This window comes from Pisolithus orientalis, assembly GCF_024613125.1.
Source record: "Pisolithus orientalis strain OTSU chromosome Unknown F5J12scaffold_179, whole genome shotgun sequence".
Classification (NCBI taxonomy): Eukaryota; Fungi; Basidiomycota; class Agaricomycetes; order Boletales; family Pisolithaceae; genus Pisolithus; species Pisolithus orientalis.
Window position 1 is genome coordinate 1 of NW_026260960.1, and position 26,003 is coordinate 26,003.

The 26,003-nt window shown below is 44.1% G+C and overlaps 4 protein-coding genes across 4 annotated transcripts; 1 reads left to right on the plus strand and 3 right to left on the minus strand.

The window, feature by feature from the left end:
• Nucleotides 1-1,689: 1,689 nt before the first annotated feature.
• Nucleotides 1,690-5,531, minus strand: F5J12DRAFT_788021 (uncharacterized protein; the record flags this gene model as incomplete). Its single annotated transcript, XM_051743714.1, has 15 exons — nucleotides 1,690-1,764; nucleotides 2,066-2,067; nucleotides 2,127-2,281; nucleotides 2,419-2,689; nucleotides 2,740-2,815; nucleotides 3,019-3,030; nucleotides 3,145-3,312; nucleotides 3,474-3,663; nucleotides 3,771-3,900; nucleotides 3,950-4,406; nucleotides 4,458-4,554; nucleotides 4,608-4,783; nucleotides 4,831-5,195; nucleotides 5,246-5,450; nucleotides 5,502-5,531. The coding sequence occupies 15 exons, from the start codon at nucleotides 5,529-5,531 to the stop codon at nucleotides 1,690-1,692; spliced, it is 2,409 nt and encodes an 802-aa protein (XP_051594084.1).
• A 6,164-nt stretch (nucleotides 5,532-11,695) lies between these two features.
• On the minus strand, nucleotides 11,696-12,486 carry F5J12DRAFT_899934 (uncharacterized protein; the record flags this gene model as incomplete). Its single annotated transcript, XM_051748184.1, has 2 exons — nucleotides 11,696-12,156; nucleotides 12,207-12,486. The coding sequence occupies 2 exons, from the start codon at nucleotides 12,484-12,486 to the stop codon at nucleotides 11,696-11,698; spliced, it is 741 nt and encodes a 246-aa protein (XP_051594085.1).
• Nucleotides 12,487-22,176: 9,690 nt separating this feature from the next.
• On the minus strand, nucleotides 22,177-23,576 carry F5J12DRAFT_899937 (uncharacterized protein; the record flags this gene model as incomplete). The annotated part of the gene is made up of 4 exons (XM_051748185.1): nucleotides 22,177-22,515; nucleotides 22,711-22,932; nucleotides 22,994-23,395; nucleotides 23,445-23,576. The coding sequence occupies 4 exons, from the start codon at nucleotides 23,574-23,576 to the stop codon at nucleotides 22,177-22,179; spliced, it is 1,095 nt and encodes a 364-aa protein (XP_051594086.1).
• Nucleotides 23,577-24,498: 922 nt separating this feature from the next.
• Nucleotides 24,499-25,799, plus strand: F5J12DRAFT_788024 (uncharacterized protein; the record flags this gene model as incomplete). The annotated part of the gene is made up of 4 exons (XM_051743715.1): nucleotides 24,499-24,610; nucleotides 24,917-25,086; nucleotides 25,138-25,399; nucleotides 25,729-25,799. The coding sequence occupies 4 exons, from the start codon at nucleotides 24,499-24,501 to the stop codon at nucleotides 25,797-25,799; spliced, it is 615 nt and encodes a 204-aa protein (XP_051594087.1).
• Between the last annotated feature and the right edge of the window lie 204 nt (nucleotides 25,800-26,003).

The window sequence follows — 26,003 nt, forward strand, 5'->3', positions numbered from 1 at the left end:
TGACTTACGTTGATGCAGGTGAATCTAATACTGAATGATCCCAGGACTGGCCTCCGTCGACTGACTTCAAGACGGCGTTCCCCGAACTCTACGAAGACTTCAGCAGAGCTGTACCGGTACCTAGTTATTCTAGACGTGATGGAGCACTAAACATCGCTTCGCACTTCCCAATTAACACGGTAGCTCCAGACCTTGGTATGTGAACTGTGAAGTAGGGATCATCGGGATTGACGTGCCATCAGGACCCAAGATGTACAACGCGATGGCGTCGTCCGAGTCTCCTGGGAGCAAAGGCTCGACACGCTTGCACATGGATATGGCAGATGCTTTGAACATCATGACGTATACTGCACCAACTCCAGACGGAAAACCAGGCTGTGCGGCATGGGACTTGTTCCGTGCTAGTGACTCCCCTAAACTGCGCCAATTCTTGCGGCGGAAGTTCAAGGCCACTAACTATCAGCATGATCCAATACACTCACAGCAATTTTATTTGGATAGTCAATTGAGGAAGGAGCTGTTTGATACATTCGGAGTAAAAAGTCATAGAGTTTATCAAAAACCAGGGGAGGCCGTGTTTATACCCGCCGGGTGCGCCCATCAGGTGAGTACATGCTATATCGCGAATTGTCAGACGTTCACCTAGGGCCACTCCCAAGGTCTGTAATCTGGCTGACTGCGTGAAAGTTGCAATCGACTTCGTCAGCCCGGAGAACATTGCTCGATGCGAACAACTTACTAAAGAATTCCGAGAACAGAACCAGTCGATGGCGTGGAAAGAGGATGTCCTACAGCTGCGCACCATGATGTGGTATGCATGGCTATCTTGTTGCCGACAGGAGAAGGAGATGAATGAAATTTAACGCGAGTTCATTCATCGTTCGTCTTTCTTCGAGGAAGGATGGATCACCTTTTTGGATTGTATGATAAGTATAACAATTTGCTTGCTTGCAAGGTTGGAGGGAGCGCTGGTTAAGCCACGCAGGGAGAACAGGATTTGCAAACTAATGCCGCATCTGCTTTCTTGTGTACATGCACGCACTACCTTACTTGTAGCCTTTGAATGCAGCGATATGATTTCGTTCTGTAGAAAGATATACAATATACTGTGGATCTGACGGGAGAAATACATCGTAATATTCCTGGACGTTGTTAGGCCCAGGTCTGTAAACTCTTTGTCGGGGTTGATCATGCCGGGCCGACCTCCGGTCACGTGTCGGGGGTGGGTTAACTCAATTCGCAATAGGGATTTTGTTGATGTACATTGTGTCTAGCAGACTACATGGAGGCACATGGGAGATTGCGCACATCTCATAGACAGTGGCATACACTGCTTGTATATTGACATTACTGGAGTCAGTGATGGTTCTGTGATCTCTTATGAGTTCCTGCAGCAAGAATATGCATTTGAGTGTGTTACTGTGTATGATTTTTTGTGCTGGGTCAGCAGACCTTGAAGGCTCCATTCTGGTATGTTGTGCAGACTCCATTTGCAAGCTTGTTGAACAGTATCTGTATTTGATGTTGAAGTAACTTAGAGCTATTGCTGGTCATCACAATTTGGTTCTGCATAGTAACTTGCTTTGAGTGATGTGTGTTGATGTGCTACACAATCATCATTGTATGGTTTCCTGTCTTTTGCTGGTGTACATGTTCCACTGGAAAGGGCATGTTTGTGGCTCTTTGTCATTACATGCCCCACCCATCCTCCACATTATAAATGACTGCTTGTATGCCACCCTCTCCTGCCCCATAATCCATTAACTGATGCCTTCAAACAGATACATCAGCAAATTAACAAAATCCTATTCACACTATTTCATGCTATTTCGGACTTCTTTTGTGACTTTTGTGACTTTTGAGTCTCACTGGACATTTCAAACAATGTAATAACTTGAAGTGTTAAAAAAAGTCAGAAATGTACAGGAAGTATAGCAAAATCACAGAAGTATAAAAAAGTATGGTATTGCCTTCACCATCAAATGGTGGCAGACCAGCTGGTGGTGCATATGCCACAGTGTTGTACAGCACATCATAAGTAGGGATCTTGTCCATTCTCACACACATCTTCAAAAGAAAAGGCATGTGAACCAACTCACATGTAAGCACATCAACTTGCAACTTACTGAGTCCAAAGATGCTTCTGGCCAGTCTTTCCTCCCTTTGAGTGGTTTTGGGGTGGTTCTTCTCAAGGAAAATGAGGGCTGTGGGGGGGTGCTTGAGCAATGTGGAGTCCATGGTGAGAAGGGCATTGGGAATGGAGATGATGGCAGCAACAGTCCTATGTTCATAGGGTGTACAGTGGTTACTGCACAACTGAGGGTTCAAATGAGTGGAAACAATGGCAGCAGTAGTTCTACATTTGTAGGGTGTACAATTGTTAGTCAAAACCAGTTGCCCACAAGATGTCACAGGTACCATACACTGAGCTGGAGTAACCAGATGATCAAAGAAATGCAGAATGATATGATAAATTGTGTCACCATAGGGGCAGCAAAAACTGTGAACAGTGGGGGGGATAGCTGTACTTCCACTTCGAATGGCTGCGATTCTAAGTCTCTGGCATGTGTAAGGTGAACGCCATCAGTTGCCTTGCAGATGGATGGGCCTCTGGCAGCAGTGTGGGTCATGCTGGTTCTGTCGCTGCCATTCCTGACTCTACACCCTCCATCACTGAGTTCTTCATGGCCTGTTGTTTATTAATTTTCATTGCACACATTAACAGATGATATCACATACCAATCAACCCTGCTGAACTTCCAACTCCAGAGGTCAGTCTCATCGCCCTATGTGACTGCTTGATCCTGGCATATTTCTGTGTTCTCCTCATGTGTTTCATGGCTGTTTGGTAAGAGTTTCATTAGTTATACACATAAAGAATACCCTGACACTCACAAATAGTTGTAGATTAGGGTTTAGGTGGAATTCTGTGCAAAGGTGAGCAAGGGGAGGTCTGGGAGCAGGAAATGAACACCATATGAGGAAATAGGAGTTAGTGAGTTGAACAACTTCACACACCATAACTTGCAGCTAGGATGCAATTTTGAATGCATGATGGTCAGCAAATCTATTCACATAATAATAAAAAAACTTGTCATATGATTCATTAGGCTTGACACTTGCTGGGTCAATTTGGTGGCTCACATATATAGGGATGAGTTGAGCTGCACAATAGATGGTATCAATGTGGATGATAGTGATGTCTTGAGCATTGCATGTACGAACTATCCACATCCCTGTGTTGGTGTCTGGGCCATCTCCTACATGGTCAAACCAACATATGATCATGCAAGGATACTCCATGCCTAGGTACTTGAAAGAAAAAAAAACAACACAGAATACGAGTGATGTCCAATCATGCCCTCCACATGAGGATCAGTTGTAATGAAGACACAGTCATAACAGGGGCCTTCATTCCTCCACATAGGGGAACAACATATATGTTTGCAGTGCATGCCATGGAGGCCACTCACATCACTGGGTGCATGGAACATCAAGGATGCAGAGTTGTAGACACAGACAGATTCATCATAAAAGGGATATTCATCCAAGGGGACATCTTCTGGATTGTGATTGTCATGCTGAAGCTGTGATTGAAGAAAGCAGTGCAAGATATTGAGGAGCTGGGGTATGTTGAGTTCAGTTGCTAGGTCCCTCATATTCCTTGCATGCATATGTTCTATGATCAACAGATTAGAATTCATACACATGAAGCTATGAGCAAAGGCATACAGTAGGTCTGGGCCAACAATACATGGGCCTTGACTGACATAGGAGAGTCATCTGTATCACCTGCATCTTCTTCAAAACTTGCTGTGGGTTCATCAGCACTGTCTTCGCAGTCCTGATTGTTTGACACATCATGGTCAGTCTCATTATGAGTCTCATTACAATATTGTTCTAGAATACAGTCAGCATCAAGAACAATGTCTAAGAAAAATGCTCACACCTAGAGTTCCAAGCACATATGACAGGCAAGTCCCTCTCAACATGCCATGTTTTTCAAAGTCTGCATGCACTGCAGCAAATTTGTCAAGCCTCTGGTTGATTGCAAGCATCTGTCTGAGAGCCTGAAAGTGGTTAGCATGCTGATAAGGTTGCTTGACTGCTTTGATATGTTTGGACTTGGTAATCAAAGAACAGAGCCCATTCAGTGTGCTGAACTGGCATATAAGATAGGGATAATGCTTCATAGCATGTTGCCAGGGTAATGAAAACATAGTGATTACTTGGGCATTCCAGAAGACTTCATGATACAAGTGGAAGCATGCAAGTGCATCCTTGATTGCAGTAAGCATTGGTTCAGTGATAACATTTTGACAGATGAGGTAGCAAAACTTGAGAAAGGCACAAAATGTGTGGATGACATCCTCTAGGACATAGCCTTTGATGGCTGCAATATATACCTGTAGAGGACCAGTCAATCATCATACACCATTTAAAAAGGATTGGAGAACCTTCATGAGGCCTTTGGAGTCATCACCAGTCCATTGTTTAACATGTTGGCCTTGAGGGAAATGTTGCAGCCCAGTAAACAGGGTGACAGCTGCAATCCTGGAAATCAATGAGGTCAGTCAGTGTGTGATAACAGAGGTCAGCCAACACACCTTTGATCAATATCATCCAGTATTTTTTCTGCAGTGCCCTTTCCATGAATATGGATGAGATACCTTTCCACCCAGTCAACCAGGTGATCTTTGAATCCACCCTTGATGAGTTGATGAAGAATGTCCAGAGAAAGCATTCTCTGGATGTCCATGCATGGAAGCCCACTTGTAAATGGCTGTTCTTGATCAGTCATGAAAAAAGAAGTGAGTATATTGTACATACCACTATATCTATATCTCCATCAATTCCATACCCTTCCCAAAGTGTCTGAGGGTCCAACTCCCTGATGATCAATTCAGTGTGCTTGTGGTGATGCCAGAGTGCATCTTTGTCAAGGTTCTCCTGGTGTGTGAGACATTTTGGACACCAATTATGCATGATGCACGACAAGAGGACCTGCTCTTTGTAGTCAGCTATGTAAGCTGCAAGTGCATAGATGACACATTGGTAGTACTGATCGTTGAATAGTACTGTTTCTGGAACTGTCATTGCAGGACCAAGTGATCGAAGAACATGTGCCAGTGATGAATGAAAGAGCTGCTTCTTGAATTTATGGAACACTTGTGTATTAGCATGCTCCCTAGTCACTATTAGGCTATCAGCAGTGGTACAAAGTAATAGAATTTGAAGTGCTTACTCTTCAGCATTGCAAGGAATCCAATGAGCACTACCACATCGCAGTGTGCATGACAAGTGGTGTTGCATGCATTTCCAATGGAAAGATAGAGCAGGTAGTAATCTGTTTGCCCAGTTGCAATGGAAACAGTGGTCTTGTCACTGCCAAGGATGATGGGAACCAATGTTGCTCTGGCTGCTGATGGGTTATTGCCAATAATCTTGTCCTAGAAGTATGAGATTGGTAGGACCTACATTGAGACAAACCCAGTACATACCGCTTTGTCCCAGGCCCAGTCACCCAACATAAAATTCTCCCAACACCTCTGATCACTTGTGGCATTGAACTCCTGGTATGGCATGAAGTCCGTTTGATCTTTAAAGTCAGTGCAACCAAGGAGGTTGTGGATAACTTGATGGGGATCTTGATACTGTTGGAAATACTGGTTAATGGTGTTTCTCGTTACCAGTTCTAGACTTGCTTATTTGATGAGTTTTACTCATATCATGTCATGCTTGCTAAGTTACTCCACAATGATGTCACTTAGCTCCACTCATTCTATAATGTTCCATGACATTCATTACTATACATAGCAGGTAGTATCTTTACTTACCATATGCATCACCTGGTCTGTGCGCATTCTTACATGTATATAAACCAAGGGATTTCTACCATATCCCTCAGTGAATTCACTCTCAGTTATACTGTTCTATGAGCCTCAACAGCTCTACTCAAATAAACCATATACTTCTCAAGCTCTATCCAAAACTAAAGGCAAGTGCTCATCTTAAGCTCTCGCCCTTTTCTCCTTTGTCCTTGTTCCTCTGCCAATAGGTTATGAGCCCCAACATCTAACTGTCAGTGTGCTATTGTCTTATGTGTATTTACTGATCTTTGGTGACGGCCATATCAGCATGCCATTCAACAGCCTAGATGTGCTAGGATGGAGCTTAGTTACTTTCATTGTGTTGCTTCTTGTGGCTTTTTACCAAACCATTTTCTACCTTTCACTTGGAGGATATGGATCTTTTAGGGAGTTGTATGCAGCCTCAGTGGCTTTCTGGGTTGCTGCACTAGCCAGACCTATCTGACATGACCTCTACCTTTATTGGGTAAGAGTGTGCATTGCTGCTGCTGTTGGGGTGGATCTCCATCTCGTTTGTGATGGCCTCTGTCCTCCCATGGTTGAGGCTCCACCTCCCAATTATCTCTTCCATGCTATTCCTGATCACAATGATGAAGCCGACCTCGATCCTGTTCTGCCTTATACAGTTGAAGGAGGTGCCAATCCACCTCCACCTCACTGTGAACTGACTCCTCCTCCAGAGCTCATGTTGGCAATTGGTGACGCTCTCACTCAGGCTAACACCTTGATTGCTGAGGTTGATCTCACAGTCAGAAATGACTTTGCAGAGTTTGATTTGCTATAGCTGCATCCCTACTTCTTTATGAACAGAATCTCATGCACTTCATTTAGCTATGTCTCTCATCATTGCTAAGCAAACTGAAATCACTGCTGCCCACACTCATGATGGCATGTATCAGGGAAATAAGTGGAGAGAAGAGTACATTAAAAGAGTTGTTGAATATATGGAGGCGCTATATGTTAGAGATTGTTCCCACTGGCGCTATGCAGTTCCCAGTAGTCACTCCTTCTTTTTGCGCCCACAGCCCTTGCTTGCCCATGTCCCTCTTTCTCAGATCGAGGTGACTTGGGATGGCTTCCTGACTTATCCAGGCCTCAGCATGCCATTCGAACTTCCTGGAATCCATACCACATTCCATGGCTATCTCACTGACTTCACTCCAAAAATCTCCTTCCTATCTTCGTCCAACACTATCACTAACTTCAATGGTTGTGACTTACCTAGTCTAACCTATGAAGATCCTGCCCTCTGGACTGTACTGGCCTCCACAATTACTCATGACACCTTCATGTATATCTACTACAACTGCCATCCCCTCTACATCTTGGGAAATCCCTTCCACAAGCTTGTCCCTCCTCTCAGGGTTTGGCAAGAGTATTTGGAGAGCCATTACAGAGGACTTTGGTGAGAAGGTATCACTGATGTTGAATGTATCCCACTCTACTTCTGTGAATGATGACCTGGTGGTCACCTCTTTGACCTCCAACTACTGGAGTTCATTGATGCCTTTAAGGCATGTGGAGATTTGGATGAAACCTGAACTGGTTATGACAAAACTCAAGGTACTCTTTGGTACCTTGACTCTACCAGTTACAAGAGATTCATTTACTGGCCCAGAACAGATGCAATTCTGGCTGACCTTGAACATGTGATGGCCTGCAATACTGGTGCAGCTTACAGTCAACCTAGACGTCATGGATTACTTGCCACTGCTCTTGCAAGGTCTTGCATGGCTGCTGAAACTTGCCACAAGCTATCCTCTCCCTGGTACAATGGATGTACCATATGCATCTGCAGGCCAATTCCTAGAGTATCCTGATGGATCTCTTGCTCCTTGTCTAGATAGCTCTTACAATCTTTTTGAAATCTTAGCATCTAGAGAATATGGTAATCGGATTTATGGCTGGTTTCCTTTCCCTTATTCCTGTCAGCCTGAATGGTTAGGATTTTTGAACCCCCATGGTCTACATGAAATGGGCTGGTCATTTTTATCCTACCATTACTTCCCTGACCTTTGTTTCGACTTCCTCAAATACAATGTTCAGCAGAGTTCTCGCATCACCGATTGGCATTATGCTGAGAAAGGCTTGGAACCAGAACCAAAAATAAAATACCGATCACCAAGGATGCAGAATTGACCCAGACAAAAATCCCAAGCATGCAAATGCCAAAAGGCTTTGTGTACTCTCCTCCAAAGCACCTTTAATCCTGGACTCACTGATCCACAAAAAACTTTCCTATATGACCATCTAATCCTGGACATCTACTAGAATGTCTTCTGAAGGAGGTCTTGGAAAGAACATCCCAAAACTTAATGGGATGAATTACGCTGTATGGAGTGTTATGATGAAGGCATACCTTCAAACCTTAGGAGTGTGGGGAATAGTTGCTGGGACAGAAGGTTTACCTGCTGATGCAGATGAAGCTTGAGTCTGGAGAACCTCTGATACTCATCCTCTGGAACTTGTTCATGCTGATCTACTGGAACTTCCCATTGAATCATACTTTCAGTCCAAGTATGTTCTCACACTACTTGATGACTATTCTTCCTTCGGCTTCTGCATTTACTTGTGGAATAAATTGGATACCTACCAACACTTTGCTGATTGGCTACTTGCTATGCAATGCCAACTCAATCTTGAATTGGGCACTCTCTGTTTGGATTGAGGGGGAGAATTTATGGGAAATACTTTCAAAACGCTCCTCACTTCAAGAGGAATTGCACATCAGCTTTCCATAGCTGATCAACCACAACAAAATGGTTGTGCAGAACAATTCAATAGAACTATTCTGGAAAAATCCAGAGCTATTCATCATCATGCTTGTGTTCCAAAGAAATATTGGAACTTTGCCTTTGACTGTGCACTTCATGTGTACAACAGAACACCACTCAAAAGGATTCAATTCAAGACACCAGCTGAACTTTTCACTGGCAAAATTCCAGATATTTCTTATTTCCACACATTTGGTTGCAAAGCCTATGTTTGGGTACCAAAAGAACAACAAAAAGAAAAATTGGACCCACATGCAATCGAAATGATATTTTTAGGATACAAACCAAAAACAAAAGGCTACTGATTTCTCTATAGCCATAAGGTCATTTTATCTTGTACTGCCAAGTTTGTAGAAGACTCCTTTCCATTCTGTTCGGATAGCATATGAAGAAAATCCAATACCTCAAATGACCCAGATTCTGATGACAACCAATCATCTGGTTCTAGTGATTCTGGTGGAAACCTACCAGATTTTGGGATTGATCCTCCTGCTATTGGACCTCATCCTATCCAACCACAGAATCCACAACAACCTCCTCATAATCCAAACCCACAGCAGGGTGGTCAACAAAACAGACCAGTTAATCCTTCCAGACCACACAGAGCACCTGCTGTTCCTCCCAATCTTGTTCAACACCCACACCAACCATACCCTGTTCCTGGTGACAATAGAAATCTTCAAAGGGCACACCCAGAACAAGCTGAACAAAGGGAACCTCATCCTAAATGCAGAATAATTCCCACATCTCGACCTGGCAATATCTATGGGAACAGACCTCCCATACAAATCAAAAGGGATATTTGCAATAATAGAGACACAGCACAGGAATGGATTAGAAATGCAGAAGAACATTCTCACAATACTAGGGAACAACAAAGAGTAATTCAGGAAGAAAGGAGACCTCCTTCACCTCTTAGGCCACAGGCTCCTTCTGTTCCTCAGGAGTGGATTTCACACCCTCCTATGTCTCCCTTGACTCCTCTACCAGAGTCAACTACTCCACCTGAAGCTGGTCCTTCTCAAACCACATGCATCAAAGAAGAAGAAAATCAAAAAGGGTATTTCACAAATACCTTTGAATTCCTTCTTGCTGCGCATGTCAAGGAGTCTCTGGAACAACACAAAGACATGCTAAAACTTAATCCAGAACTTCAAAAGAAATGGTTTGATGCTATGAAGGACAAAATAAAATCAATCAAGGAAAGAAATGTTTGGACTCTTGTGGACCCAAAACCAGATCACAAACCAGTAAAATGCAGATGGGTTTTCACTATTAAAAGTGATGGTCGCTATAAAGCTCATCTTGTGGCAAAAGGTTTCACACAAGAATTTGAAACTGACTTTGAAGATACCTTCTCACTGGTTGCTCATTTTGAGACAGTGTGAATACTACTCTCATTCACTGCTCAATGAAATTGGGAAATGAGCACCTTGGACATCAAGACTGCCTTTCTTTATGGAAATCTGGATGAAGAAATTTATATGGAACAACCAGAAGGTTTCAAAGTTAAAGGTCAAGAGCACAAGGTCTATCAGTTGCTGTGTGCTCTTTATGGCTTAAAGCAAGCAGCATTAGCATGGAACAAAGCCTTAAATGCTTCCCTACTTTGCATGGGCTTTACAAGATCCAAAGTGGATGCAGGGATTTACATTTTCAAATCCAATGCAGGCATGGTCATTTTCCTTGTCTATGTTGATGATGGATTGTTTTTAGGATCTCATCCTAAACTTTTAAAAGCAAAGAAAGACGAGTTTATGAAGAAATGGGAATCAAGAGATCTAGGCAAATGTAAAGAATATCTAGGTCTTCAGATCCACAGAAACCATGCTAAACACGAGATCTACCTGGATCAGATCCCTTACATCAAAAAGGTGATCAAACAATTCCAAATGGAGAATGCACAAAATGTCTGCACTCCATTACCTTCTGGCTACCAACTGAAGAAACCTGAAGCTACTTATCAAGCTTCTTCTTCACTTTGCTCCCAGTATCAAAGTATTATTGGATCTTTACTCTATATGGCTCTGGGAACTCACCCAGATATTGCTTTCACAGTTATTCACATGTCACAATACATGGCCAATCCTACAGAAGATCACAAACAAAAAGCATTACATATTGTCAAATATGTTGCTTCTACTCTGAAGCTTGTGCTTTATTATTCTGGGACCGAATCTCGCATCTTCAGATTCACAGACTCTGATTGGGCAGCCAATGTGGATACTTGTCATTCTACTACTGGTTATGCCATGTTTCTTGGCACCTCCCTAATTTCTTGGCGATCATGCAAACAAAAGACTATTGCACTTTCATCAACTGAAGCTGAATATATGGCTTTATGCAATTCTGCCTGACAAATCAAATGGCTATATATGCTTCTTGATGAACTAGGCCTTAAATTGGAGAAAACTATTCTCTACTGTGACAATATGGGTGCTCACTTCATAGCTGAGAATCCTGTCTCAGATGGTCATTCAAAGCATATTGATGTCCAGTGGCACTTCATTCATGAATGTGTTCAGGATAATCTTTTTTCCATTGAATATATCCAGACCAACTGACAAAAGGCCAATGGATTAACCAAGTCTCTCACATGGCAGAAATTCAAAACGAATTGCTCATCACTCAGTCTTGTTACCTTACCATTCTAGAGTGAGGGGGAGTGTTGGAAATACCAGTTAATGGTGTTTCTCATTACCAGTTCTAGACTTGCTTATTTGATGAGTTTTACTCATATCATGTCATGCTTGCTAAGTTACTCCACAATGATGTCACTTAGCTCTACTCATTCTATAACGTTCCATGACATTCATTACTATACATAGCAGGTAGTATCTTTACTTACCATATGCATCACCTGGTCTGTGTGCATTCTTACATGTAAATAAACCAAGGGATTTCTACCATATCCCTCAGTGAATTCACTCTCAGTTATACTGTTCTACGAGCCTCAACAGCTCTACTCAAATAAACCATATACTTCTCAAGCTCTATCCAAAACTAAAGGCAAGTGCTTGTCTTAAGCTCTTGCCCTTTTCCCCTTTGTCCTCATTCCTCTGCCAATAGATACCATACATCATAGATGTCAAACATCCAAGGGGCCTCAGGTTCATCTTGGCCATCTTGGCCATCCTGACCATCCTGACTGCCCAGTTTGATCACTTCATCCTGTTCATCTGGTTCATCCTGTACATCCCACTTGCACTTGTAAGTGATCTTGAAGTTTTCCCACTTGACTGCACCAACAGACATGCTGTCTATCACATGATAGAGATCTGTGTGGTTGGCAAATAGTGGATTGCCACCTAACTCGAGCAATGAGGCAGCCCAGATTTCAAGCAACATGTTGATTTGGTTCGCTGGCATTTCTGCATGTTTGAAAAGAAACTTGGCAAGTTCAAATTCTAATTGATTGTGGTATGGAGCCCAATCATCCAGCAATCCCAGTATACAAAGCAGCAGCAGAGCATCATCTGGTAGAAAATGGCCCTGGGAGTCACACCTTTGTGCTGTAATAAATTGTATGAGTAGAGGTAGGATAATGTGTGTGTAGGCTTACCATTAAGACCTGCATGATAATTGCAGTAAACCTTGTTGCCAGGACCAATGAATTTTGTGATCATTCCATCCAGTTCCTGATCCAATGTTGTGCTGTGGTTGAAGTCATGTGGACCATCATCATAATCTAGAACATGTTTGGCTACTGGGGGTATGGAATTTAAACTGTGGTCCTGTTCAGAGTAACTCCAAGACCCTCGAAAGTGGTTGAGGCACAGATGGCTGTGCTTGTGCTGAGTGAGCCCTGACCAGTTTTTGAACCAATGGTTGCAGCCCGGCATGTCACAAGGAAGATGGAGAGTGCTGAATTTTGTCTGTTGAGAGCTTCAGGCGCTGCCTCTGCACAGCAACATCTTGATGGTAAACAAACACATTTAGGGACCCTTGCATGATCAGTAAACAGTCAGAAACCTAAGTTAGGTGGAACTTTGCATATTTGTTTGTGAGGAAAGAGACTCTGTAGTGCATTTGTTTGCAAGGAAAAATTCTTGTGTAAAAAACAACAGGTTCGAACTCACCTTGTGCTGTCTTCATCTCCACCCATGCATGACAAGTATTATGTCAGCTTCTTCTAATATTCATCTGTGACAAGAAAAGGCCAACCTGCATCCAGGGAGGATCATTCTCGAAGTGTGGACTCAACAGTGTACCCCAGCCCAGAAGAAGGCTGATGACTTGCACATGCAGGAAGCTATCAATGCTCAGGTGGCTGCTATCCAGCAGGCTCATGCCCAAGTCAGGGAGATGGAGACTGCCATGGAGGTCAGGCAGGTTATCCAAGGCACTGCCAAAGCAAAGCCAGTCAGACCAAGACAGGTGCCTTCCAGTAGAGATCCTGGCCAGGAAATCAGCCCTCCTGTTGTGACAGAGACCAGACAGGCAATCCAAGTTACTGCTAAAGTGAAGTCAGTCAGACCAAGATGGGGGCCTGTCAGCCTTCAAGGAAAACCTGGAAATGTAGTTGTCCAACCTTGTGGTGAAGGTGAGGACATTTCAGTTATGTTGTCCAATTGCAGACACTGATAACATATCAGTTGAAGTTGCTGATATGGAAGTCAACACTCACCAGGTAACTGCTCCTGCTATTGTGGACTATACAAGCAACAAGCCACAGAGTGGGAGAACAGCTAGCCACATGCTGAGAAGGCAAGGTGCAGTCGCTGACCTTGATCTACTGGCAAATGTGGTGTCAACATGTGGATCCAATGAAACCTCCCAGCAGACATATGTTCTTATTTTCAACTGTTTGATGCCAGATGCTGCTACTTACTGAGTCAACTTTGTTTTGGCTGACCCTCACCTGGAATGCTCTCAGTACCTGAGATGACCAAAACACCAACTTGGACCACCAGGTCTATCATTGGGTCAAGGACATCCCAACTGGGCTGATGCCACAATCCAACAGACTACCAACTTCCATCCCTTCTTTGACAAGCAGAGCTACTACTGCTGTCAACTCCAATACAAGCCTAGCATACCAGGTACATGCTACATTATCAAGTAGGATCAGTCATCTTCAACATCTTCAATCAGGGAAAGATGCCTGCACCAACCCACTGCATGGATGAAGAGGAATTAGAAGACCAACTGGCTTTCTCTGTCAAGGTCATAGGTCATGACAAATTCAAGGTATGTCTCTTGATGCAAATTGACCATTGCATTATATTGCTTTTAGGTGGTCATGAGCATGGCTAACAATATAGAGAGTGACAATGAATTCAATCAGCTCATTTTTGAGGAGGTGCAGACTGGCTTGAAGTGCAAGTATTCAGATTGTGATGATGCCAACTATGTTACCTCATCCGAGGTTGAGGACTTCGATGATGAATACTTTGACATTGAGGATCACAATTTGAACTCTTGTATGTTGCCTGCTAAGGAATTGCATGTCATGATGGTACATTTTTTTTATCTATTTGAACTGTACATTAACTCTTTTGGAATCACAGGCTGATAATGGAGTAGATGAACCAAAGAAATCAAAGGCTGACAGGGATGCAGACCAAGAATTGGGACAGAGGAGCACTACAGCAGGTCAAGTGCCTTCAACAAGGACCACAGGCAAGGCCAGCAAATGCTCTCATTACCAAAGCCAAGATCTGCCTTCTGTGCTGACAGCAGGCAAGATGTGGGCAAAAGAAATTATGCCTGCTCCCCTTGTGTGGGCTGGAAGCTTAGCTGACCCTTGGACAATCTCAGATGAAGAACTCATATGGTCACTGCAAATCATTATCCTGACCATTGCTCCAGACTTTGAGGACCTGAATGACATTCATCCTGGGACAGTGGTCTTTAATATTGTATTGTTAGTATTATTTACCTTGCTACTTGACTCATGCTTCCTTGGACAGGCATGTCAATGACTCTGCCAGTGGCACAGCAACTTTGGATCCACTGCAATCACTCTTATCACTCACTTCCTTGTCTTGGTGTAGGGAGCTGTATACTCCCTGAGGCTGGAACAGGAATCTGTCACTAAATTTCACAGGCCCCTATGACAAACCCATTTCAGAATTTTTCCTGCTCGTGTCCTCGTGTTTCCTCCTGACCCCTGTTGCCTTCAGAGTTTCTACCGACCTTCAGCTTGTCACTCAGTCATCAAAATGCTGATCTGGAAATTCCACATTTGCACAGAGTCACCCAGAATTCAACAGCCATGCCACCACTCAGCCATGTCACCAGTCATCTGTGCCACTTATCCGGTTTCCCCTGTCACCCTAAATTCCACAAGCTGGACTTCATGTCAGTACACTATGCTCTGCCCTCCTGTGCCACTCAGCTCCACCTCCCACTGGTATGCATACTCTCGTTCTGTTGGAAGATACCCCTTACCATTGTCCCATTCTTACTCTCATCTACTACCCACCAGACTATTTCACATGCATCTGTATTTCATTGACATTTGACATCCATTCCTTTATTTTCCAGTCTTTTAGTTTTTCCACCCCACCCTACTCCAACTTGTACCTACTTCCCTTGTACTATATAATTCTGCCAGGATGTCAGAAATAGACCACCCATCTTTTGGAGTCACTATCTGAGTCATTTGCATGTCTAGGTGTTCAAAGTGTCTGCTGTGTACTCTGCATCTACTGTGCCTTCTGCATTTCTGTGTCTCACCTCCATGTCTCACGAGTCCTGGAAATACTTCTTCATGAAAAGGTTGTCACTTGGAATTTCACAAACAAGTCTACTTGTACCCAATTTGCCTACATCTCTGCAGAATTATATTCCATGCCCCACATTCAACTCCTCAATCGACTCTACTATCATATTCTACATCTCCTTCCTACTCAGTGCCCCTTGGGTTGAGCCTAGGGATTACCCTGCAGCTTCCCCCCCCCTAATCACACACTACCCAGAGGTAGTGTCCCACATTGTTTTGGAGCCCACTGCAAGGGGTCTGTAGATCTGGAAAGGAGATCCTTACGCCCCACTCATCAAAGAACCAAACTCAAAGAGCTCCCAGAGCCCTTCTGCAGACTATCTATTTCTTCATCAGAAATCTTAATCCCAGTAGCTGATCCCAGAGATATTTCAGAGCCACACTTGTCAGACTCAGATCTTGGTTTAGATGAGATCTTTCAGAGCCCAGAGCCCCCAGCATTTTACCCATCATTTCCAGGAGGTTTCAACTTTGATGAACCCTTTGATCCTCCAGCAGAGCATCAAGAACTTTTGCCTCTCTCAGAACTAACCTCTTCTTCATCCTTGTTATCTAGTAATTCTGAACTCACTGCCAAACAACTTCTTATCCCTTCGCAATCGCTCACTTTAACTCCCACTATTGTTTCCCCTGCCCAAGTTCCCACTCAGAATACCTCAGTTGCCCTGCTCTTAAATTCCACATCCATTTGCATAATGTCTGGAGCTAGAGACATGCCACTCAGGGGCTCTAACAAAGCCCCAAAGTTTTCTGGTCATACTGAAGACATCACTCGCTACCTTGAAGATGTCAAACAACTCTGTGTCAGAGCTGGCCTTGACACTGGAAAAGATAAAATCCACTGGGCCATCCATTACACTGATCACAATGAGGTGGAATTTTGGTCCACCTTAGATGCTGCAACTGACAGCTTCAATGACTGGGACACATTTTCCAAAGAACTCCTGAACTACTACCCAGGTGCCTCAGTGAAAGATTGTCACTATACCAAAGCGGACCTCGAAACCTTACTCTACCATCAAGTTCAGAAACCTATGGGATCACTGGAAGATCTTGGTAAATACATCTGGGAATTTCAACACATCCTTGGCCTTGTCCAGAAGAAGAAGAAACTTCCTGATGACTACATCAATGAGAAATTCCTCAAGGGGTTTCCCCCAAGGTTCTGGAATTCCTTGCTCACACGATTGCAACTTTCTGACCTAGATCATGACATTGATGAGCCTTGGGAGTTCAATCTGGTCTACAAGCATGCTAACTACCTGCTCAGTGGAGCAAAACGAAATCTCCCTCAGCCTGATTCTTTGGCTTTGTTTCCCCAGAACTCCACACCCCCTTCTTCATCAACTGTTCCCACTATCTTAAAATGCAAGTATGTACAAATTGCCCAGCAACCTGCTTCTGCCCCACCTCCACAACAAGGTCAAGAAGGCCAATTCCATCATTCCTTCAATCCACAGTGTTTCTTCTGTGGAAGCACTGATGGCCACCACATGGCAGAGTGTGCACTGTGTTGTGAATATGTACAAGCCAGGAAATGCACCCTGATAGGGGGAAGAGTATTTATGCCTGATGGTTCTGACATTCCTAGGACAGCTGCTGGCCAAAACTTTAAAGAAAAGATCGACAACTTCCTCACCATGTGCAACTCTATCATCACCTCAGCAAACCTTGTCTCTGTACAATGTCCTACCCAGTCATCGAACTCATCTCAAGGACATGATACCCCACCTCATCTTGTCAGCATGATGTTCTTCACTAATGAAGAATCCATGGAGTTTCAGGTCAACTTACATCCCTCCTCCTACCTAATCAACGAAGAACTAGAGAGTAATGCTGATGAAGACCAGCACACCCTGGTGAGAGCTTATGCGCAAGTAGAAGAATTGAAAAATAATATCAAGAAGAAGAAGGTCACTTGTTTTGACAGTGTAGATATTCCAGCCTGCCATCCATGAAACCCTGTGACAAGTCCAGTGCCTGCTAATGCATCAACCACCCCCAGGACAGTCATTAATTCCACACCAACCAATTCCATCCCTTCTACAGAGATCCCAGCCATTACTAAAACTCTGGTCATCTCTAGTCCCACAGATCTCTGGAAATCCAAGCCTATGACAAATTCTGCACCCCAATTTTGTTATCAAAGTGGTTTCAACAAAGCAGTGGCTACCACATGACTTGTAGACCAAGTCTTAGATGTGAAGATAGAAATTTCCACTAAAGATCTCTTAGCCATCAGCCTGGAGATTTGCAAGCAGGTTAGAGAGCTAGCCATGATGAAGAAAATAACCATTGGGAGCTTAGAAACGGCATTGGAAGCTTCTGCCTCTGCTACCTGGGCATCCTATGAACAGTATTGGGTCAGAGACACAGAAGGGAAGTGTGTAGGCCTTGCTACTGTGCCATTACATGTTGTTGATGGCATCCTAATGGACAAACTTCATGTCGAATGTATCTGGACAGTGGATGTCAGGTAGTGGCCTTGCGACAGGAGTTGTGGGAAGCCTTAGGGGCCCCCCTCCATACTGACATGACTATGACTCTGGAGGCCACTAACCAATCCAAAGAAAGCACCCTTGGCGTCATAGAGAATGCCACCTTGTGCATAGGAAACATTGAGGCCCATCTACAAATCCAAGTCGTCGACTGCATGCCTTTCAACTTACTGCTTGGTCGACCCTTCTTCTGCCTACTCTCCAGTGTCCTCCGTGATTTCCCTGATGGAGAACAGTCTCTAGAAATCCACGACCCTAATTCCAGGAAACAAGTTTTAATCCTGACATGACCTTGCAACAGACTGCATCCCCTTCCACATTTCATAAATTCCAAAGACAAAGAAGACTTCTTCACATGAAAACAAATGTGTCACCATATGAAACAGCCTGAGCAGGGTTTTTAGTGTTGGTTGATGACTTGTCTGGATTGCGAGGAGGCCACAATAATCTTTTCTCTGTGTGTTCTCTCTATGTTTCTGACCCTCCTGTATTACCTTCAAAGACTACTACCCTTTTGCCTACAGACACTTCCAAAATTTCCACCATGGCATTTATCTACAATTTACAAAGCAACAGTATGCTCCCCATCGATCCCTTTGATGCTAGTTCCGTCTCTCCAACTGACCCTTTCTTGTTTTTGACTGCTACTACTGTTTCTCCACTGACAATCTCTGCCTTATGCTCTACTTATCAACTTGATCCTGTTTATCATGTCTTAAAGTACAAACCTGTAGCAAGGAAGGTGAGGCTGGTACTGACATCAATGCCAGCAGAATTCTGGGTAGAGCATTGGGAGGCTGAAGACCCACTTGCAGATCTGCCTGTTTACCTACTCATCCCCCACTGTTTGTGCCAGGTTCCAGGTTTACTCAGGAAAGAGCTGACAAGCTCAATCTGGACCTGGCAAGGTTCCTTTGGCCTACAGAATTAGACCTAGTACAATGGCTGGTCAAGACACACAAGGCCGCCTTCACTTGGGATGCTTTGGAAAGAGAGACCTTTCGAGAGGACATGTTCCCACCCTTGAAGATACCTATGCTAGCCCACAAACCCTGGGTCAAGTGAAATATTTCCATTCCCCCTGCTATTTTCTGTGAAGTCATTAACATCATCAAGGAAAAGATTTCTGCAGGAGTTTACAAACTGTCTACCTTGTCCTATTGCTCAAAATGGTTCTGTGTAGTCAAGAAGGATGGGAAATCTCTGCGCCTCATCCATGACTTACATCCTCTAAATGCCATTTCTATCCAGGACTCAGCCGTTCCCCCCTTTGTCAATTCAATCACTGAAGCCTTCACTTGCCATTCTGTCTACAGAATTTTGGATCTTATGGTCAGATACAATCATTGCACCATACATGACAATTACTGTGACCTCACTACCTTCCAAACTCCTATTGGTACTCTACAACTCACTAAGTTACCTATGGGCTACATGAATGCTGTCCAGATTTCCCATGGAGATGTCTGTTGGATATTGAAGGATGAGATCCCTGAAGTAACCATCCCTTTCATCAACAATTGCCCAATCAAAGGTCCAAAATCCTGTTACCAAACTTCTGATGGTTCCTACCAGACAATCCCACATAATGCCAGGATCAGACACTTCATCTGGGAGCACCTACAGAACGTCAACCACATCTTACACCGTCTATGTCATGCAGGAGCTACCATCTCAGTGAAGAAATGCATCATCACTGCACTGTCTATCATAGTGGTTGGACATAAGGTGTCATTTGAGGGGAGAATTCTGGATGAGGCTAAAGTCCAAAAGATTAAAGACTGGCCATACTGCACAAACATTACTGAAGTGTGCGGATTTTTAGGTCTTTGTTCATATTGCAGGATCTTTATCAAAAACTTTGCTAAACATGCACATCCCCTCATCGAGCTGACCAAGAAAGACATCCCCTTTGAATTCTGCAATGAACACAGAGAAGCTATGGAATATCTATGCCAGGCTATCGTCTCATCTCCTGCACTACATACTATTGACTACAATTCCGAAAGGAAGGTCATTCTAGCAGTTGACACTTCAAATATCACTGTAGGATACCTCCTCATGCAGGAGGGGGAAGATGAAAAATGCTACCCTGTGAGGTTTGGCTCAATAACTCTCAACAACCATGAATGCCATTACAGTCAAGCTAAACTGGAGCTCTTTGGTCTTTTCCACGCTTTACATGACATCAGACTTCACATTTTTGGTGTGTGGAATTTAATTGTTGAGGTTGATGCACAATATATAAAGGGGATGATTAACAATCCCAACTTACAGCCCAACACTACCATCAACTGCTGGATTGCAGGAATTCTTTTATTCAACTTCAAGCTCATACATGTCCCTGCACACAAGCATGCAGCACCAGACAGTCTTTCAAGGAGACTGAAAGCAGAAGAAGATGAGGATGAGGAAGAGGACTATGAGGACTGGATAGATGAGTATGGAGCCTTTGCTGTCAAGCTCTTGAACTGTAGGGAGGCCCAATTTGAGTCCCAGCCTTTCCCTTTGGAAATTCCAAGTACCTTGTCAGACTCACCTTTGGTCTTGTCACTGAGTCTAGGCATCTACTCCTCCAAACAAACCTCACTGAGTGTCTATGAGATGGGTATTCTGTGCTCAGAGAAAGCAATCCACAGAGAGGAGAGATTGAAAGTGGTGAAGGAATTTTTGGAGACAAAGAAGATGCCAGAGGGATTGGAGGAAGGGGAGTCAGAAAGCCTGGTGCGTCTTGCCACTCAGTACTTCATCAAAGGAGGAGAGCTGTGGAGAAAAGACCCTCAAGGATGTCACCAACTAGTAGTCACCCCTCACAAACAGCTTGGGATCCTTCGTCAGGCTCATGATGAGCTAGGACACAAGGGTATCTACTCAACCTGCATGTGTTTGCTGACTTGTTTCTGGTGGCCTATGCTAGAGCAGGACATCTGCTGGTATGTTAAGTTGTGTCACAAGTGCCAAATACACCATTTGGATTGCATACATATTCTGCCAGTCATCACCATCCCTGAGCCCCTGTTCTTTAAAGTATATATGGACACATTCTTAATGCCAAAGTTGAACGGATTTCACTATGTCACCCAAGCTCACTGTTCACTCACTAGTTATCCAGAGTGGGCTATGCTTTGCACAGAAACTGGCAAGACCATTGGAAAATTCATCTTTGAGCAGATCCTGTTCCATTGGGGTGCCATTGTGGAGATTGTCACAGATAATGGGGGACTGTACATTCTCACTCTCAACTGGCTCTCCAGGACCTTTGGTATTCATCACATATGCATTTCTCCTTATAACTCACAGGCTAATGGAGTTGTCAAATGGTGGCATTTTGATGTAAGAGAGGTGATGGTAAAAAGTTGTAGTGGGGAAGCATCAAGGTGGTCAGAAGTAGCCCCTGCAGTATTTTGGGCAGAGAGGGTTACAGTCCACAAGGCAACCAGGTTTTCTCCATTCTATATGGCTCACAGTGTTGAACCCAGACTCCCTTTCAATCTGGTTGAAGCAACATTTTTAGCCCCTTTTGAGGTGGGATTTTACTTGACCACAGACCTCATTGCTCACCATGCTCACCAACTCCAGAAACACCCAGAGGACCTTGCTCACATCCATGATCTGGTCCTAAAATCCTGCTTTGCCTCAGCCAAGGATTTCATTGACCATTTTGCATGTTCTATCAAATACTTTAACTTTGAACCAGGGTCACTTGTCCTCATGCAGAATTCCCATATTGAACTGGAACTTGACTGGAAAACCAAACCACACTACCTAGGGCCTATGATCATCATCAGATGCACTAAAGGTGGCTCATACATACTTGCAGAATTAGATGGCGCTATCTCAAAATTCCACTTCACTGTGTTTCGCCTATACCCCTATTTCCCACAGAATAATGCTCGTATTGAAGTCACCCAGCTGACTGGCACTTCCTCACAAGACCTGGATCATCTTGAAGATGATGCATTCCCAGACCCTATGCTTGCTGGTGTCCCTTTGGACAAGTCAGATGAGTAGCCCATCCTTCTCTCTACCTCCTTTCTTTTCTTCCCCTGTTCTTTCTTTTATCAATACCCACTTCTTCTCTTGTATAAATTCCACACCGCTCATGTGAAAGAGACTAAAAAAAAAAAATTCCACAGACTCTAGTACACTATTTACAGGTTCCAGAGATCGTCCTTCAACCTTCACAGCTCCTCCCATCTAGCCCACACAGTCTTGATCTGATGTGTTACCCACCTTGCCAACATCTCCAGCAGCCAGTAGACCTGCTCCAGCTCAAATTCCTCATCCTTGGCCCTCACCTCAAGCACTCACAGATGCTCAATGATGTTTGCTGTTGACCACTCATGTGGGTATTTGACCTCCAGAATTTCCACAGCTGATGGAGTGTCACTCTGGGCCATCACTTCAATGCCTCCAGGTTCATCCAGTAAACTGGTCACAGTCGCAAAGAATGGTTTGATCTCAACTTGCAGTTCATCAATCAGAAGTGACATGTGAGGATCATCGACTGGGACTGGTGAGGGCTTGGGTGCAGGTCTGGGCATTGGAGTGGCTCCATGGAAAAAGAGACAGGGTGTTGGTGAAGGATCGTGAAGTGAAGGAGCTGGATCTGGCAAAGGCAAGCATGTGGGGGTTGGATCAGGCTGCTGTTTTCAAGCCAGAATTGTCAGAGTAAGCTTCTTGACAGGTTCAGTTGCAGGTTCTGCTGGGACCAGCTTTGAGGTCGTAAACAATTTGACTCATTTGTGGGACAGCCCTGCCTCCTCAATGGTACCAGAGTTCTTTTGCTGAAGGTGGTGTCAACTTGTTCCCTTGTGGAATTTCACCTGTGCAGTACTCACCTTTCTCCCTACACCTTGAGAGCATGAGCACTTGCATTTCGCCTTCCTGCACTGTTTGCAGGATGCCTCTGGCTCCCCAACACATGTGAAGTTTGCCTGGGCACATGTCTCACAGGGCTCATTGTCCCCAGCTGTGTGAGGTCCCTTTGTGGGTGGACCTGGTTTGCTGTCACCCTCATCATTGTTGACATCATCAGCCAGCTCGTCCTCCTCACTGGTGGCCTGCAGAATTTTCGTTGAAGTCAGTGTGCATGCTCAGAGTTGTCAAGGTCATAGGGCACACCTTCTGCTTCCCTTTTCCCTTGCTTGCACTACCAGAGCCCTCCCCTGTCAAGCATGCAGCTCCTCTTGATGGGTTTCCTTTGGTGTCTTCTGGTGCACAGTCTTGGCCCTCACCTCTTGCTGCTTGGCCCCAGGTGCACATGGATGGTGCCTTGGCCAACCTCTCGGCCTCCATCTGTGCTCTCTCCTCTACCCACTCCTGGTAGTCCTCGAAAAGGTCATCAATGTTGAACCTATGCTGCCCTTCTGGCCACTGGAGATCCACTATTGTTATCACCCCAGGGATTGCCTTGTTCTGCCATATCACAGATTCCTCGGTCATGTCATGTAGGTTGGTATCACACACCTTCAGGATAGAAATCTTGTTCTCATCAATGTACTTCCACCACAAGTAGATCCCAGCCTGGGGATTGGTTAGCATGTTGTGTTGCACAGGTCTCTAGCACACTCACCCAGGTCTGGTCCCAGTCCTCCACCCACTTGTATATCACCTCTAAGCTCTCTTCAGGCTGTGGCACTGTGTTGATTAGCACCCTAACATGCCTTAATGCTGCCACCAGCAAGGTGATGGCCTGGTCCCTCATGCTGCAAACCAGTTGCACATTATGGATTGAGTAGGCTTGCATGGCAAAGGTTGGGTATGGATTGGGTAGTGGATGTGGGTGTAGCTGGGGCATGGATGTTTGACAAGCAGTGAGACACCTTCTGAGCACATTTAAATTCTGCAGGGCCATCTCATACACTGCAGAATTTCCCTCTGCACAAGGCAGAATTCCAACCATGTGCCATCATTGTTACATAACATCTGCCAATATTCCACGCTCATCTCTGTCATGTCTCAGTTCAGTCTGACCAAGGACAGTCAGCATTTGAAGTTCCTGGGAGGTGTAGGGAGCCATATACTCCCTGAGGCTGGAACAGGAATCTGTCACTAAATTTCACAGGCCCCTACAACAAACCCATTTTGGAATTTTTCCCGCTTGTGTCCTCATGTTTCCTCCTGACCCCTGTTGCCTTCAGAGTTTCTACCGACCTTCAGCTTGTCACTCAGTCATCAAAACACTGATCTGGAAATTCCACATTTGCACAGAGTCACCAAGAATTCAACAGCTGTGCCACCGCTCAGCCATGTCACCAGTCATCTGTGCCACTTATCTGGTTTCCCCTGTCACCCTAAATTCCACAAGCTGGACTTCATGTCAGTATGCTACACTCTGCTCTCCTGTACCACTCAGCTCCACCTCCCACTGATATGCATACTCTTGTTCTGTCAGAAGATACCCCTTACTGTTGTCCCATTCTTACTCTTGTCTACTACCCACTGGACTATTTCACATGCATCTGTATTTTGCTGATGTCTGATGTCCATTCCTTTATTTTCTGGTCTTTTAGTTTTTCTGCCCCACCTTACTCCAACTTGTACCTACTTCCCTTGTACTATATAATTCTGCCAGGATGTCAGAAATAGACCACCCATCTTTTGGAGTCACTATCTGAGTCATTTGCATGTCTAGGTGTTCAAAGTGTCTGTTGCATACTCTGCATCTACTGTGCCTTCTGCATTTCTGTGTCTTGCCTCCATGTCTCATGAGTCTTGGAAATACTTCTTCATGCCAAGGTCATCACTTGGAATTTCACAAACAAGTCTACTCATACCCAATTCACCTACATCTCTGCAGAATTATATTCTGTGCCCTACATTCAACTCCTCAATTGACTCTACTATCATATTCTACATCTCCTTCCTACTCAGCACCCCTTGGGTCAAGCCTAGGGATTACCCTGCAGCTTCCCCCCCCCCCCTAATTGCACACTACCCAGAGGTAGTGTCCCACATCAGATCCAGAAATTGGTGTGCCATCTCTTACTCAGGCCCAGGAACTCTGTTCTAAGCTGTTGGAAGGCTTTGCATCTTTATATTCAGACCAAGATTCTCACAAACTGGAGAACATTTTCCAGTCATACTTTGTATTATACCTCCTTGGCCACACACATCTGTGGCCCTGTGCTGATTCTCCTGATGTCCCAAAACTGAAGATCAGGGAACTGAAAAATACAGGCATCAAAGGTGCACTAGCCCTTACCTGTGCCACAGTAATGTATTGCATTTTAGCCCTAGACAGTCAGCTAACTTATTCTCTTTAGTTGCACCATACTCTTTCCCTGTTCAAAACTGGCGAACTGCAAATTGATGCTAAGCACATGTCCTTCAGAGAGGTAGCTATCAAGATCCCACTCAAGGTGAACAAGGCAACCAGGAAGGAGTTGTCAGCTGTTTCAGCATTCTCTGAGCAGAATTGTGGCCCCCACACCAGGCAATATGCTATAGCCATTGCTAAGCATGACAATGCTGTGCTCCATAACATCATTATGGGAGCAACTATGCTCATTCCATACAGTATGGATTGTGTGTCAGAGGGAGCTTTCAACACAGGGAGGATGACATCAACGATTTAATTGCCACTCTTTGTAAGTCACATTGTTATTTATGCACACTACTAACAAGTTGTTGATAGGATCCCATGATTTGGACATGCTCTCATTCTCTCCCCCCTTCTGCCCTGAGTTGCTTGTTGCCAACTACAATCATTGAATTAATTGTGTCTTTTTTTGTGCTTACTTGAGTCACCCTCATTTTGGATTGTCATAGGCCTATGCTCATTTAATGTTTCAGCACCACACTGCTTTATCATGAATGCATTGCATTTTATGTGAGCTGAACAAAAGTGAAAATAGTGAGAATAAGTGCTAAGAAAGTTGCAGTCGACAACAAGTCAGATAGTAGTAATAGTGGGAAAATAGCATAAATAATCAAAAAATAGTATGAAAAATAGTGTGGATAGTAAATGAACCTACTAAAAAGACTATTATTTCTTTTCAGACTATTTTGGTGTGAATAGGACATAACTAGTATGAATAGTATGCAAAATAGTAATGAGTGAATTTGCTAATGTATGACATCTACCACCCAACAAAAAACCTACAGAAACAAGTAGTTATGTGTTACCTTC